Source organism: Plasmodium gonderi (assembly GCF_002157705.1).
Source record: "Plasmodium gonderi DNA, contig: Chr14, whole genome shotgun sequence".
NCBI classification, from domain to species: Eukaryota; Apicomplexa; class Aconoidasida; order Haemosporida; family Plasmodiidae; genus Plasmodium; species Plasmodium gonderi.
This window is the reverse complement of record NW_021628939.1, coordinates 303,476-316,483: the sequence shown is the minus strand read 5'-3', so window position 1 is coordinate 316,483 and position 13,008 is coordinate 303,476. Positions and strand designations below refer to the sequence as shown.

The following is a 13,008-nucleotide window of genomic DNA, read 5'->3' as shown; positions in this document are numbered from 1 at the left end:
CACCTAGGTTCGCATTTATTCCCAGGAGAATGCAGTTGTAACACATATATACACATGTTAGTATGCAAACATTAAACCCATGTGAATTAGACTATTTCATAATAAGTAGCTCTTTGTCCTCTCCATTTTGAGAGGCACTTGTCCTGCAGGGGAAAATGAGTATGAAGAAAAAATGTTAAAGCGAAAGAAAAAAAAATATAGGATATTGTGTTAAAAAAAAAAAAAAAAATAATAAATAAATACTTGTTTAGCTGTGTCACTTAAGATGTATGCGTCCACTTCTTATTCGATTTCTTTGGGAAACGAATTGAAAATTCTTAAAAAGTTTGTATCTTCGACACATAACAGCTAAATTGTAAGCTTCTAGATAATCGTTATTTTGAATTTTGAAAATTTGAAATTTTCTTATGCCAGACTCGTTATAGGTACATATATAAGCATGGTGAGAAGAATCGTAAAAGACTCCTCTATATCCACTTTTGTTTTTATCAGGTACAATTTTTACATTTTTTGTTATATTGTGATCATACTTTGCACTTAAATTACTACTATCCGTAATATTTAGGGGTACTTTATTACTTTTGTTTTGTCTATCTATTTGTTTTTTATATTTTATATTATACTGTTTGGATAGAATTATGGCTTTGTTTCTAGCTGATTCAAAGTTTTTTTTTTTTTTACAACTAAAAGTTCGAAAAACTTGAATACCTTGTTTGTAATAATAAACTAAAAACCGTTTTAAAATATTATCGTAAACTATATTTTTTCTACTATTTTGAATTAATCCTATTCGTTGTCTCCTTTTTTTTTTGGGGTAAAAGAACTCTAGTCTTTTACCTGAACAGGTATTTATAACTCTTTCATCTTTTCTTTTTTTTCTTCTTTTTAAACCTCCACTTCTACCACTGAAAAATCTCTTATTACAGAATGTATTTTTTTCATTTAAATTAATATCAGTTGTTCCATTAATTTTAAGGATATTTATGCCGTATTGCTCAGCAATATTCTTGAAACCTTTCTGGTTCGAATTTACAAACGTAGAGCTTGGAAATTGATAATAATAGGAAACAATTTTCTTATTTTTTTCATTCTCATGTTGACTTCCGAACGTTTGTTTAATTCTATACCATGAGATACTTTCGCACGCTCTACAGTTCAGCTGATTCAGTTCAGTTCGTAATGAAGTTCTGTTAATGCTAATTAATGTGTTCCCCGAGAAGATATGTGTAATCCCCTTAGCGTGGAAGTAATAACTACAAGTCATTTTTTCTTTTTTTTCTTTATCTTTATTTTCATTTTTTTGTTATTTTATTTTATTTTATTACAGTCTTAAAGGGATATATTGTTAAATGTTCATTAATTGCTATGTTTGTGTGCTTATCACATGTATATTTACTTCTTTCCATTTTTGCATTATTAAATGGATGCAGAAATGGGTATACACGTAAATGGGTTTTTGAAATAACGCACGCACTTTTTTTTCCTGCTGCTTGCTTAATTCTTTTTTTTCTTTTTTATCGTTAAATTTTGTAAAAACGGCACCAAAATGTATTCAGAAAATTTCTCTTGTGCTTTATCATCTCAAATGTTTATTCATTCATGTGTCCAAGTTCCACCTTCTGTAATTGCTTTTTTTCCTATTTAATAACTCATTGCAATATAGTTGTCATGCATTTGCTTCTTTTTCTTCTTCTTCTCCCGTATGCTTTTCCCCTCCTTTTTCTTTTTTTCACATTTTTCATAAACGAATTACTGCGTTATTTAATTAAGGGGAAACTGCTTAAAAGATCTATGAAAACAGAAAAAATTCATTCCATGGCAATTTTAAGGAGTGTTACATTGGCATAGTAGCATATGTGCGCATGAGTCAGCAATGAATATGTAATTGCATAAGCACTAACAAGGCAAGGAAGCTTATTTTCACGGAAAGCAAAACAGCTTATTTTCACGGAAAGCAAAGCAGCTTATTTTCACGGAAAGCAAAGCAGCTTATTTTCACGGAAAGCAAAGCAGCTTACGTTCACTGAAAGCAGAAAATTTTGCATACACAGAAAACAAAACAGCTTGTGTTGCATCATGAAATGCACATACACGGATGAGATAAAAACTTAGAGATACAGAAATGCGTGCATGTTTTCTTATTCCATAGATGGAACTACAAGCCGCATTTTAATAGTATTACATGATATGTGTACAGGTATATTCATGACGTATTAGGAAAAAGCTTGTGCCGTCTCATGGATTCTGCATCTTTTGACATGGGATAGATATGATGAGATAAAGGTGTGGGCTCGCCTTTTTTTTTTTTTTTTTTTCCCTCCCCTTCCCCAATTTACCTAGCTCCTTGGAATATTTTTTTTTTTTTTTTTTTTTTACATCTTTTAACTTTTTACATATCCTGTATGTAACAACACTTCCATGTTAATGAAAAATAGGTAAAAAGAAATTATTACTTCTGATAATCATGCAAATGATAAGTGAAAGAAAGTTTGTTTAGAAAAAAATCAATATAAATCAGGAAGGAGAAAACAACAATAGCTTGTTCTCATTCAATTACCTAAAAATGAAGCAGAAGAAAAAATATAGACAAAAATATTTTATCACTCAGAAAATATAGTCTCGTATTTAAATATATGTCATCTGGTATAGACAAGTTTATACACATTTACACGTCCGTCTTCTCAAACGTGCTGGAGATAAAGTAAGACGCATAAAAAAAGTGACAAAACAGGAAATTACAACGGGATTGAGAGTGTAGGAAATGAACAAATAGAGAAGATAGAATGATATTTATACTCATTGCGTTTGAAGTTGTACTGATAATTTCAACCCAATTTTTTAAAAATTACGATATACCTTTTTTGCATTCATGTAATGCAACCTACGTTGCAAAGAAGACATTTAACGAAAAGAGTGGTGACTTTTTTTATAATTTTTTAAGTACACATAACAATTTAAAAAAATTCTCAAAATTATTTATGACAAAAAAATTTAAATATAAATATAAGAATTCTTTAGAAAAGAGAATACGAAAAGGACGAATAAGAAATGAAATAAATCAGAAATTAAAAAAAAAAAATAGTGCATATATAGTTATAACTGAAAAATTAAGTAAATTAGATCCTGAACAGAAATATTTTAAGTATGATAAAAATATTTTAAAGGAATATGAAAATATAAAAGATATTTATAAAAATAAAAAGTTGGGACGAAAATTTAATCAGTATGATTATTGGTATTCATCAAAAAAAAAAGAAGCAAAAAATAACTATAGTAGACATGTGAATTTTGCTATAACTGAAAATAAGTTTAATTTTAAAAATGTTTTCTCTTACTTTCACATATTAGAAATTGTTCATGAAAAATTTAAGAATAATTCCTTTTATATTAACGGCTTACAATCGTTTATAAATAAATACTATGATCCGGTTACACAGAAACGAATTAAATATTACGACAAAATTAAGGAACAAATTGAAATGAGAAAAAAAAATGGTGAAGGTAAAAGTAAACAGAACGATGAAAAAGGAACATCACTTCTTAACAGTAGTGAAAAAAGGAAAGTAGAAGGAAATAATTTATCTCTTCTCGATGATCTAACAAACGAAAAGGTAAAAACAGTTGTTTCTCCGCAAGATGATGCTTCACTAAACGAAGGGATAAGGAATATACTATCTCAGAATACTTCACAAAAAAATGAAGATGAGCAAAGTTGCAAGGAGATCCAAGCGAAAAAAAACACAATTAAAACAAAGAAAGAATTTTTTGAAATGATCAAAAAGAATCTAAGCGAACTTCAATATTCAAATGAAGTAAATGAAGATTCATCATTTACTCTTTTTGGTTCGTCTACAAGTTGCCTTTTAAAGAAAAATGGCCCAATCGCATATGACATAAAAAATCCTTTTATGAAATCGAAGATGTCATCAAAAAGGAGGAGGTTCAAAGAACGAAAACTTTTCGACATAATTAATTTTAAGTGTAAAAATAGACGGGAGCGATTAATGCAAACTGCTGTGAGGAAATTAGCCAAACGAAAACTCAAAAACGAAAATTACATTTTGGATCCCATGGAACCTGCTTAACGTGGTAGATGTAGTTGAGGTGGTGCATTTGTAGATGTGTACATCGTTAGGCGAATACGCACTTGTATGAAATTATGCTTTTTGTTTTTCACTTTTTATTTTTTACCTTTTATTTTTTACCTTATATTTTTTACCTTTTATTTATTATCATCTTTTTTTTGTAGCAACACTCAATTTATTGCACAATATTGGTGGTAGTGCAAATGCCTTTCAAATATTTCGATGCATTTCTTCACGTATTTGTGTGAATAGCAACATTTTGATAAGTCTGTTATATACATATTTATTTATATTTTTTTTCATTTTTTTTTTTTTTTTTATGTACAAAGGGATGATTATGTATAAAAAAGAGATACATGGATAAATATGTTTTATAAAATACAATAATACATTAGTCTGCATACTATAATAGCATTTAGTTACATTTTATATTTTTGAGAATAATTAAATATGATAAGTTGCTTCTTTTCTGTGAGGAAAACACTATTCACATAGTGTTTGTGTGCACGTGCATGCATACACAGTTAAAATAAAAAAATGAAACATATTAATGATATTATGCAATATACGTAAATGTACACTAGGAGGATATATATAAAGACTACGAACAATGTTATTTTACAATAGTTTAAGAAATGACTTACATAGTTGCTTCAGCTTAGCTACACAACACTGTAGAGCTTATCAAAACGAACATAAACCATCTTGGCTATGTAAAACGTTAAATTAAAATTATTGAAAATAGTTGGTACTCAATGAGTTTCCTTAACCAAATTTTGTACTTGCTTCAAAAGTGTAAATGATAAATTTCCCTTTGAAAAAAAAAAAAAAAAAAAAAATTTCGAAATGGTAAATAAATAAATATCCCCCCCCCCCCCCCTGAAGCAATACTGCGGGAAAGAGAAAATGGAATGTCTAGTAATGAGCATAGCAAAACATACAACATGACAATAAGCCCTTTTTACAAATAAGAAGGATAGATTGAATAAACGAGTCTCGGTTCAATCTACACTAGTATATTTCTAGGAAATTTTCCCTTGGTTCTTCAGTTCTGCTTCAGTTCTGCTTCAGTTCTGCTTCAGTTCTGCTTCAGTTCTACTTCAGTTCTACTTCAGTTCTCCTTTAATTCGGAAAAGAAACTCTCTAAGGTATTTTTCTTTTTAATCTGAGTAGTTTTTTTTTCTTGCGAAAATAGATTATCAACGCACTGGTTTTTTGTCACCCCAGTAAAGAACTTATCTAGAAATCCGTTTTCTTTTTTTTCCCTATTTTCTACCTGAACTTTTACTGATTTAACATGCTGTTGACTAGTTTGTTTAATGTCTGGAAATTTTTTCTTTTCATCTTCTGATATATATTGATTGTTGTTGCAGTATTTTTCGTATATTTCTTTCCGTTTCTGTTCATCATCTTTATAATCCTCATAATAATGTGAATTATCTTCCATATTTTTATAATTTTCATCTTTTATTTGTCTTTTTAAATATTCATTTGTAATTTCACTGTGTAATGTGCTATATTCATCATCTACTAGACTTATAGACAACATCATATTTTTAATATTTTTAAATAGTCTGGATGTTTTCACAGCTAGTTTTTGATTTTTTTTATCATTTTTTAGTATAGCAAACATTCGCATAATCCATTTATCATATAATTTGTTTAAGGACTTTAATGTATCATTAGCACTTTTATTTTTCCCATCATTCATATAGTCATAATATATATTTGCAAATAACTGTTTGCAGAAAAGGTCTACTCGAGATCTCATTTCATCATATTGTTCCCAAGGCAATGATGCAAATTCGTTATTATTTGAATCATTGTCTAGCGATAAATTCGGGTTGGTTTGTATTAATTTAACAAATTTTTCATACTTAATCAAGTTACATTCATTCATGAGTATATATTTCTTTTCCACGTTGTAACCTAGACAGCTTTCTATTTTGTTAGACCTAGGTTCGATTTCATTTTTATTTAGTTTGATAACTGATATGTGTTCGAAATTATCAAAATATAGAGGATAGTAGATACACTCTTTGTTTGTAAGTTGTTCTTCCCTTGGGTAATTATTGATATCTTCTTCATTTTTACTTTTATCATCTTCATCCTCTTGTGGATCATTTTCTGAATAATGTGTGTTATTATTTTTCAAGTTACTATATTGTTGATTTATATTTTGTGTGTTAGCATTATTTTCCATGGATTCTATTTTATTTAGATTGTTGAAATCAAATACTGGAACCCAATCGTATACAATATGATTATTACTATTTTTAAATAATGGATATAATCCATATATATAGTTAGATGTGTCCCTAACATATGGAACTCCAAAGTTGGACATGTTAACCCAATTTAAATAATGACATGATGGAAGAGATAAAATACCATCATATAAGATTGTTATATGATATGTATTATACTTGTGTGATTTTAAATTGGTGAAATTTTCATTAATTTTGTAAAGTGTACAATTGTAGGTGTTATTTATATTGTACGTAGATACATTTTCAAAAATGAATTGACATGTAATAACAAAGAGTAGGTAATCATATGCACATATAGCTACGGGTAACCCTTTCAATAAAAATGTATTGATTATATATCCATATGCTGAATAAATTCTGAGAAAATTGGTAGATGTAACAATAGCTACAAAATTATTTCCGTTGGCTACTCCTTTTATAAATTCATCATTTGGTAAATACTTATTCCATATTACATTATCTCTTAAATTATGAAAACATAATATGCTATTAATTTTTGAAAAAGATTTTTCATAAGGATTTGATGCTAAGGCAAATCCATAAGCACTTAAAGATGCAGCTGTCACGTTGTAAATATCTGTAATTTTTTTTTTCCCAATATCTTCCCCTCTGAAGAGAAATACATATATGTAGGTTTTATTTCCTTCTTTTTTCTTTGTTATATGACCTATATCATTCCAAAACATACACCACTGATCATTTATATTTTCTGGTTCTTCACACAACCCTGGACTGAGGACAATAAAATCGTCATAATTAATTTTCGTATAAGCATTAATCTGTTTTTGTAATAAATCTACTTGTTTTTTTAATTCTCTTAATTGATCAAATTTGTCTTTTACATAGGTGTTCAATCCAATTACACTTTTTTGATCATCATCATTATCAAAAAGGTAATTGCTGTCTTCAAAAAGGGGATCTGTTCCCCCTTGGTTATAATTTCGTATGACATCTTTATTTTTGTTTATGAAATCTTGTATATTATATTCCTTCGGATTGTATTCATTATCTTCTCTAAGTGGGTTGTTCTGACGTTTCTCTTTTTGAAAAATGTGTTTCTCATTTTCGTCACTATTGTATTGATAATCATTATCCTTTTCTGTATATGCTAGATGATTCATTCTGTCTAACTTTTTATTTTCATAGTATTCATCTTGTTTGTCTTCTCTTTTACTCATCGCATGTAAATCTCGATCTCTTGCAACTTTTTTATGTGAAATGTTGATAAATGTGTCTTTGCTTTCTTCATTATCATCACTAAATATTTTTTTTTTCCTCTTTTTTACATTATTTACATGAAAGTTGTAATCATCTGAATGCAATTCGCTATTTCTTCTCCTATCGTTATAATCTTCGTGTATTTCATTACTTATTTTTCTCCTTTCATTTAAAAAGGTAGAAGTGTTCTTTGTCTTGACTTTTTTCTTCTTCTTATCGAAATGGTAGTTATTATTATCCTTCAAAATATCAGCAATATCGTTTATATTTTGTTTCATATGAGTTGTTTTACCCATATTTGAGTGTTCCAAATTGGAAGAATCCTTTTCATCTGCTTCTTCGGCACTAATTCCATCCTTTTCTGAGCCATTCCATTCAATTTTTTGTAAAATTTTTTTTCCCAATAACTTTACATTTGCTAATTGTTTTTCCTCTGCTAGTATGGATATATGTAAGTAGTCATTAAAATAGGAAAGGTCAAAATGAGATATCAGATATTCACTCTTAAATTTGTATAAACAATATTCCAATTCAAATTCCCACACACAAAATAGGTAATCATCACAACTTAAAGTAGTGAGTAAAATTACATTATCTAAAATGGTAATGAATTTGGTGGCATTAATAAATGATTCATGTATTTCTGCTCCAGAAAATTCGTATACCTTGTAGTTGTAAATGGTTAAGTATCTAACCGTTTTTTTCCCGCACAATGATATGCAATGACTTTTTGGGTGCCAATCACAGTTCAAGATATTTTTGTAATTTTTCGAAAAATCGAAGACATTCTTCACTTCAACAAAGTCATTACTACTGTCATTCTGGTTTTGTCCATTTGAGTTGTAAGCACCTCCTCCTCCTTCTCCCTCTTCCTCTGCCTTGTTGTCAACACAAAGATCCTTTTTCGAAATATCATAAATATACATATTGTTGTGATTAAAAACGGCCATATTTTGATAGTTGGTGCTGACGCAGAAATTATATGTATATTCATGAGTAGAAAGCTTAACAGAACTCAGGTATTTATCCTTGTACAAAATTAAAGTGTAATCTTTGTACAAAATTAAACAGTTAAGATCATTATTCGATGCAAATATTTCAATTTTAATTATGTCACATACTTTTCGGTATATTAACTTTTCATATATGAACACTTTATTCGTTTCATCTTCTGAGAAAATACATACATTTCCATGTTCGAAGGCGATACAAACATGGTTTATTTCAGTCTTGGGGATTTTTCCCTTCTTCTTTGCGTCATCCAATGTCTTGTTCGCTCTTCCCGATCCTCCTCCAGCAGGAACTTCGTTGTCATTGTGTTCGTTAGCACTGCGTGAATCAACATTATGTGAATCAGCATTATGTGAATCAACATTGTGTGAATCAACATTGTGTGAATCTCCATTGTGTGAATCTCCATTGTGTGAATCTCCATTCTGTGAATCACCATTATGTGAATCACCATTATGTGAATCTCCTTTATGTGCATTATCGTCCCTTTTACCATCAGTAGCTAAATCAGTATCATTATTGAAAGAAGGGATGTTGGTTATCCCAACGCGAGACTCGCTCATTCTTATAGGGGCCTTTAATTTTACATTATTCGAAATGTGTACAATTTTCTCATTTTTATTTATATAGTCCACACCGTATATGGCTATATTTTGTGCTCGAACTATTTTCTTAATTTCCTCATATGTGTAAAATTTTATTTTATTACCACTAACTAACAGAAGTTTATTGTCATAGTGTCTTAGGATAAGGGCACTGTTAATGTATGAGTAGTATAAATCTTTCATTTCTGTTGTATAGTTTTTTAGTACCCCTCTCTTAGGAATCTTTTTTCTCTTTTTTTTTTTTTTTTTTTTTTTTTCGTGACTTCGTTCTGATTTTTTTTTTGTAGTCTTTCTGCTATGTCTGCTTCTGCATTTATTTTTACCTTTTTGTACTCCCAAACAAAGCAGAAAGAGAACATATGATAGCTGTGTGTTTTTTGTGTGACCTGACTTTAAGACTGAATTAGGCGATATTACATTTGTTTAATCACTGCTGTATAATTACACTTCATCTGTTTAATATATGCACAACTTCCCCATATGCGGCTGTATAGATATAGCTGACACACAAGTCCAAACTAAAATATCACATTCGCTAAATCATGGTAACATGTTTTTCTTTCGGGAGGTTTCCCCTTCTCGTTTGTGTAAATACTATATACACTTTTTTTTTTTTTTTTTTTTTTTTTAAAGCACTAGGCAATTTTGTAAATAAAGCATTTATTATTGCATTTCAGGAAATTTCACATAGTCATCTTTTATTACTTTTTGAGAAAATTTTAAAGATTTCCTTCGTATACGAAAGTAGTAATTTTTTTTTTTTTTTTTTTTTTTAAACAAATTAATAGATCAAAAAAATAATTTTAAGTTGGTTATGTCTGTTAAAGTAGTGCCATAAAAAAAAAAAAAAAAATATAAATAAAAAAAATAAAATGATTGATAAAACAAAATAATAAATATGTGTATGCATATAATATATGTACAGCAATTAATGTTCTTGTGAAATAGTAACTCAAGCTGTATCTGAAGATATATATAATTACTTCTTATATACGCTTGTGTACTTTCATGCGAGTTTTATGCATCTGTTATAAGAGACTAATAAGAGGTGTGCAATGCTAAAAATAAGTCATAAGGTATTTTAATACGTGCCCGCTTCTACTTGAGCAGGTACGAAAAAAATCAAAAAGATTGTATCTTCTGATCGTAGAAAAAAGGCAATATGTACCTAAAGGTTATCCACACACAAATATAAACATAAGCATAAGCATGCAAAGGTTTAGTTACTTTTTCCCTATGGGGGAAAACAAATATGTAATGCAAATAATAATTATAATTTCAAAAACAAATACTGTACAGCTTAAAAAATATTTGGAAAAAAATTAATTATACGGGAAATGGGACACACAGGGGTGGAAAGCATAGAAGAAGAATTTTTCACATAAATGAAGCTTTCGGGCTCATACACATTCATGTGTATATGGGCATTATAATGTACATGTTTACATATGTGCAAATCATGAAACATTACCTTAGAAAGGTATATATACATAAGTTTCTTTTTAAACACATTTCAAATTATCGAAAAAGAAACAAAGCACAATATTGCAAAATGACGAACCCAATATCAGTCGTCTGCGTAATAAGCGCTTCTCTCCTTATACCGTTGAACCTTTCTCTAAAAAATTGGGAAAAAATAAAACCGTGAGGTGGTAAAACAGTAGGGTATAAATATAGTACAAAGGGATTTTGAAATCTGGGAAAATAGAATAACTTCTATCATTACCCTTTGGAGTAGTACTTTTTTTTTTTTTTTTTTTTTTTTAATCATAATTACCTTAAAATTTTCTCTCAACTCGGATACATCGGACAACAAGCCGCTTACGTTATCTGAAAGCAATTTAACCCCTGCATATCCCTTTGGTTTTATGGTTATTTCAATTTTATTTTGAAGAGGATGTGGCTGTCTGTAGGCTGCAAATGTAACCTTGGGATCTTGGCAAAGAGCTCTGGTGTGGAAAAAGAGACAGATTATCGTTAAACAAAAATCACGTTTTTCTATCATGTGTGGTAATACACTCATAAAAATGTGAACAAAGGAATATATATAGCTGGTGCAGTGTGTACAATATATGCACAATAAGCACGTAGAATATACAAGCAGCACATATAAGATTAGCTATATATTCCTCGTCTCTGAACACATCATCTTACTGTTTTATCAAATTTCCTATGGTGTGATCCTCCAGTTTTATTGTGAATATGTTGCAATCGCCTTTCTCGGATATTTCGCAAGTAACTCTGCCGATTTTTGAAATGTAAGGGGGATGAAGATATATAACTAATGGATTACTTTTTTTTTTTTTTTTTTTTTTTTTTGCTTTTTTGAGATATTGTATGCTCCGTTCGTGTGAAGTGCAAGCAATGATAACCATGATCAAGCACTCATATGAACTATCAAATATGCAGTAGTGTGTGAATTAATGTACATGCTCAAGAATTATGAAGTTTTTATTTGATCTCCTTGATGCACCTCCAGATTTAAAGTTAAAAGGGGTGAAGAGGGGGAAAGACTTTCGATTCAGCATGTGTCACATAGTAGTGAAAGGTAACAATGTTACGTCAAACTAGTGTAAATAACTTCATTAAAATTATAATTTTCCTAATGATTTTCAAAAGGTCTGCATCTCATATATTTTCTATCATATTTTGCCGTAATCACGGTATCCCCCGCTGCCCCATTTTCTCCTATTATTGCGTTGTTTTCTTCTATTGTTTTTCTCTCTCTACATGAGCATATACATGGATTATAACCATATGTATACATCACATAGTCCTTTTTAATTCCTTTTTTTTTTTTTTTTTTGCAATTTTACTTTTTTTCTCCTGGGGCTAGCACCAGCAGGTCAATATTTTCTGGCTTATTCGATAAGGTTGGCACGGACATTTTAAGAATTCTTTTTTACTCTTTTTTGAAGAATCATAAGACTGCGACTACGAGTTGCTATATTCTACTAGCATAATTAAATATACGACATTATTGATCAATTCCTTTTTTTTTTTTTTTTTTTCTTCCTTAAAAAGATGTTTCATAAAATTTTGTAAAGGAGAAAAATATATTTCCACATAAAATGTAGCAAATGTGATATTGTAAAATGCACTTGCATTCATGTGCATAATTGTACATATTAGCTAATGTTTTTTGCAGAATTGTAAGGAGTTGTAATTTCTTTTTGCGTTAATGTAAAATTGTAATTTTGCTACAAGTTAAAGGGATGGTATACTGGAGAAAAAAAAAAAAAAAAAAAAAAAAAAAAAAAATATATATTTGTTGCGCTAAGTATCAGAAAAAGGAAAGTACATACGTATTTAATTAACAAAATAAAGAAGTAGGCTGTGAGATTATTTATAAGTACGTATTTTCATAAAAAACTTCGTGACAATTTGAATTTTTTTATTTTTCTCTTCCATTGATGCAGATGATACAAATTATAAAGTGCTGAAGAGGATGTCATAACAACAAACTGTTTTTATAACATAGTAGAGTTCTTTTGCAAAAATATACACATGTACGTATACATATATGTATATATGCAATATGCGAACCAAAGAAACTCATTTCAGCATTCCTTGGCTAAAGGTTGCTAACTTTTCTGAATACGTTTTAACTGAATATATTTTTGGCTTATCACACAATCATTTTACACTTTCCAAAACACACCCAAGTGAACGTAACTTATAAATTTATGAACACGTCAGTGGGGGAAGACAAAGGGATAAAACATAGGAGAAAATGGAAAACTGTGTGCGGTTATTTCCAAGGTATAAGAAAAAAGAAAGTGAGCAAGCACGTAATGCTTGTGGAAAATTACGACCTAA

General features: G+C 29.3%; 4 protein-coding genes across 4 annotated transcripts; 1 reads left to right on the top strand and 3 right to left on the bottom strand.

Moving 5' to 3' along the window:
* Nucleotides 1-256: 256 nt before the first annotated feature.
* On the bottom strand, nucleotides 257-1,264 carry PGO_140540 (transcription factor with AP2 domain(s); the record flags this gene model as incomplete). The annotated part of the gene is made up of 1 exon (XM_028690048.1): nucleotides 257-1,264. The coding sequence occupies one exon, from the start codon at nucleotides 1,262-1,264 to the stop codon at nucleotides 257-259; it is 1,008 nt and encodes a 335-aa protein (XP_028545849.1).
* A 1,519-nt stretch (nucleotides 1,265-2,783) lies between these two features.
* PGO_140530 (hypothetical protein, conserved) lies at nucleotides 2,784-4,085 on the top strand (the record flags this gene model as incomplete). The annotated part of the gene is made up of 1 exon (XM_028690047.1): nucleotides 2,784-4,085. One exon carries the CDS (start codon nucleotides 2,784-2,786, stop codon nucleotides 4,083-4,085), a length of 1,302 nt encoding a protein of 433 aa, XP_028545848.1.
* Nucleotides 4,086-5,196: 1,111 nt separating this feature from the next.
* On the bottom strand, nucleotides 5,197-9,372 carry PGO_140520 (hypothetical protein, conserved; the record flags this gene model as incomplete). The annotated part of the gene is made up of 1 exon (XM_028690046.1): nucleotides 5,197-9,372. The coding sequence occupies one exon, from the start codon at nucleotides 9,370-9,372 to the stop codon at nucleotides 5,197-5,199; it is 4,176 nt and encodes a 1,391-aa protein (XP_028545847.1).
* A 1,384-nt stretch (nucleotides 9,373-10,756) lies between these two features.
* Nucleotides 10,757-12,076, bottom strand: PGO_140510 (DNA-directed RNA polymerase II 13.3 kDa polypeptide; the record flags this gene model as incomplete). The annotated part of the gene is made up of 4 exons (XM_028690045.1): nucleotides 10,757-10,807; nucleotides 10,967-11,138; nucleotides 11,344-11,430; nucleotides 12,006-12,076. 4 exons carry the CDS (start codon nucleotides 12,074-12,076, stop codon nucleotides 10,757-10,759), a joined length of 381 nt encoding a protein of 126 aa, XP_028545846.1.
* Nucleotides 12,077-13,008: the final 932 nt, after the last annotated feature.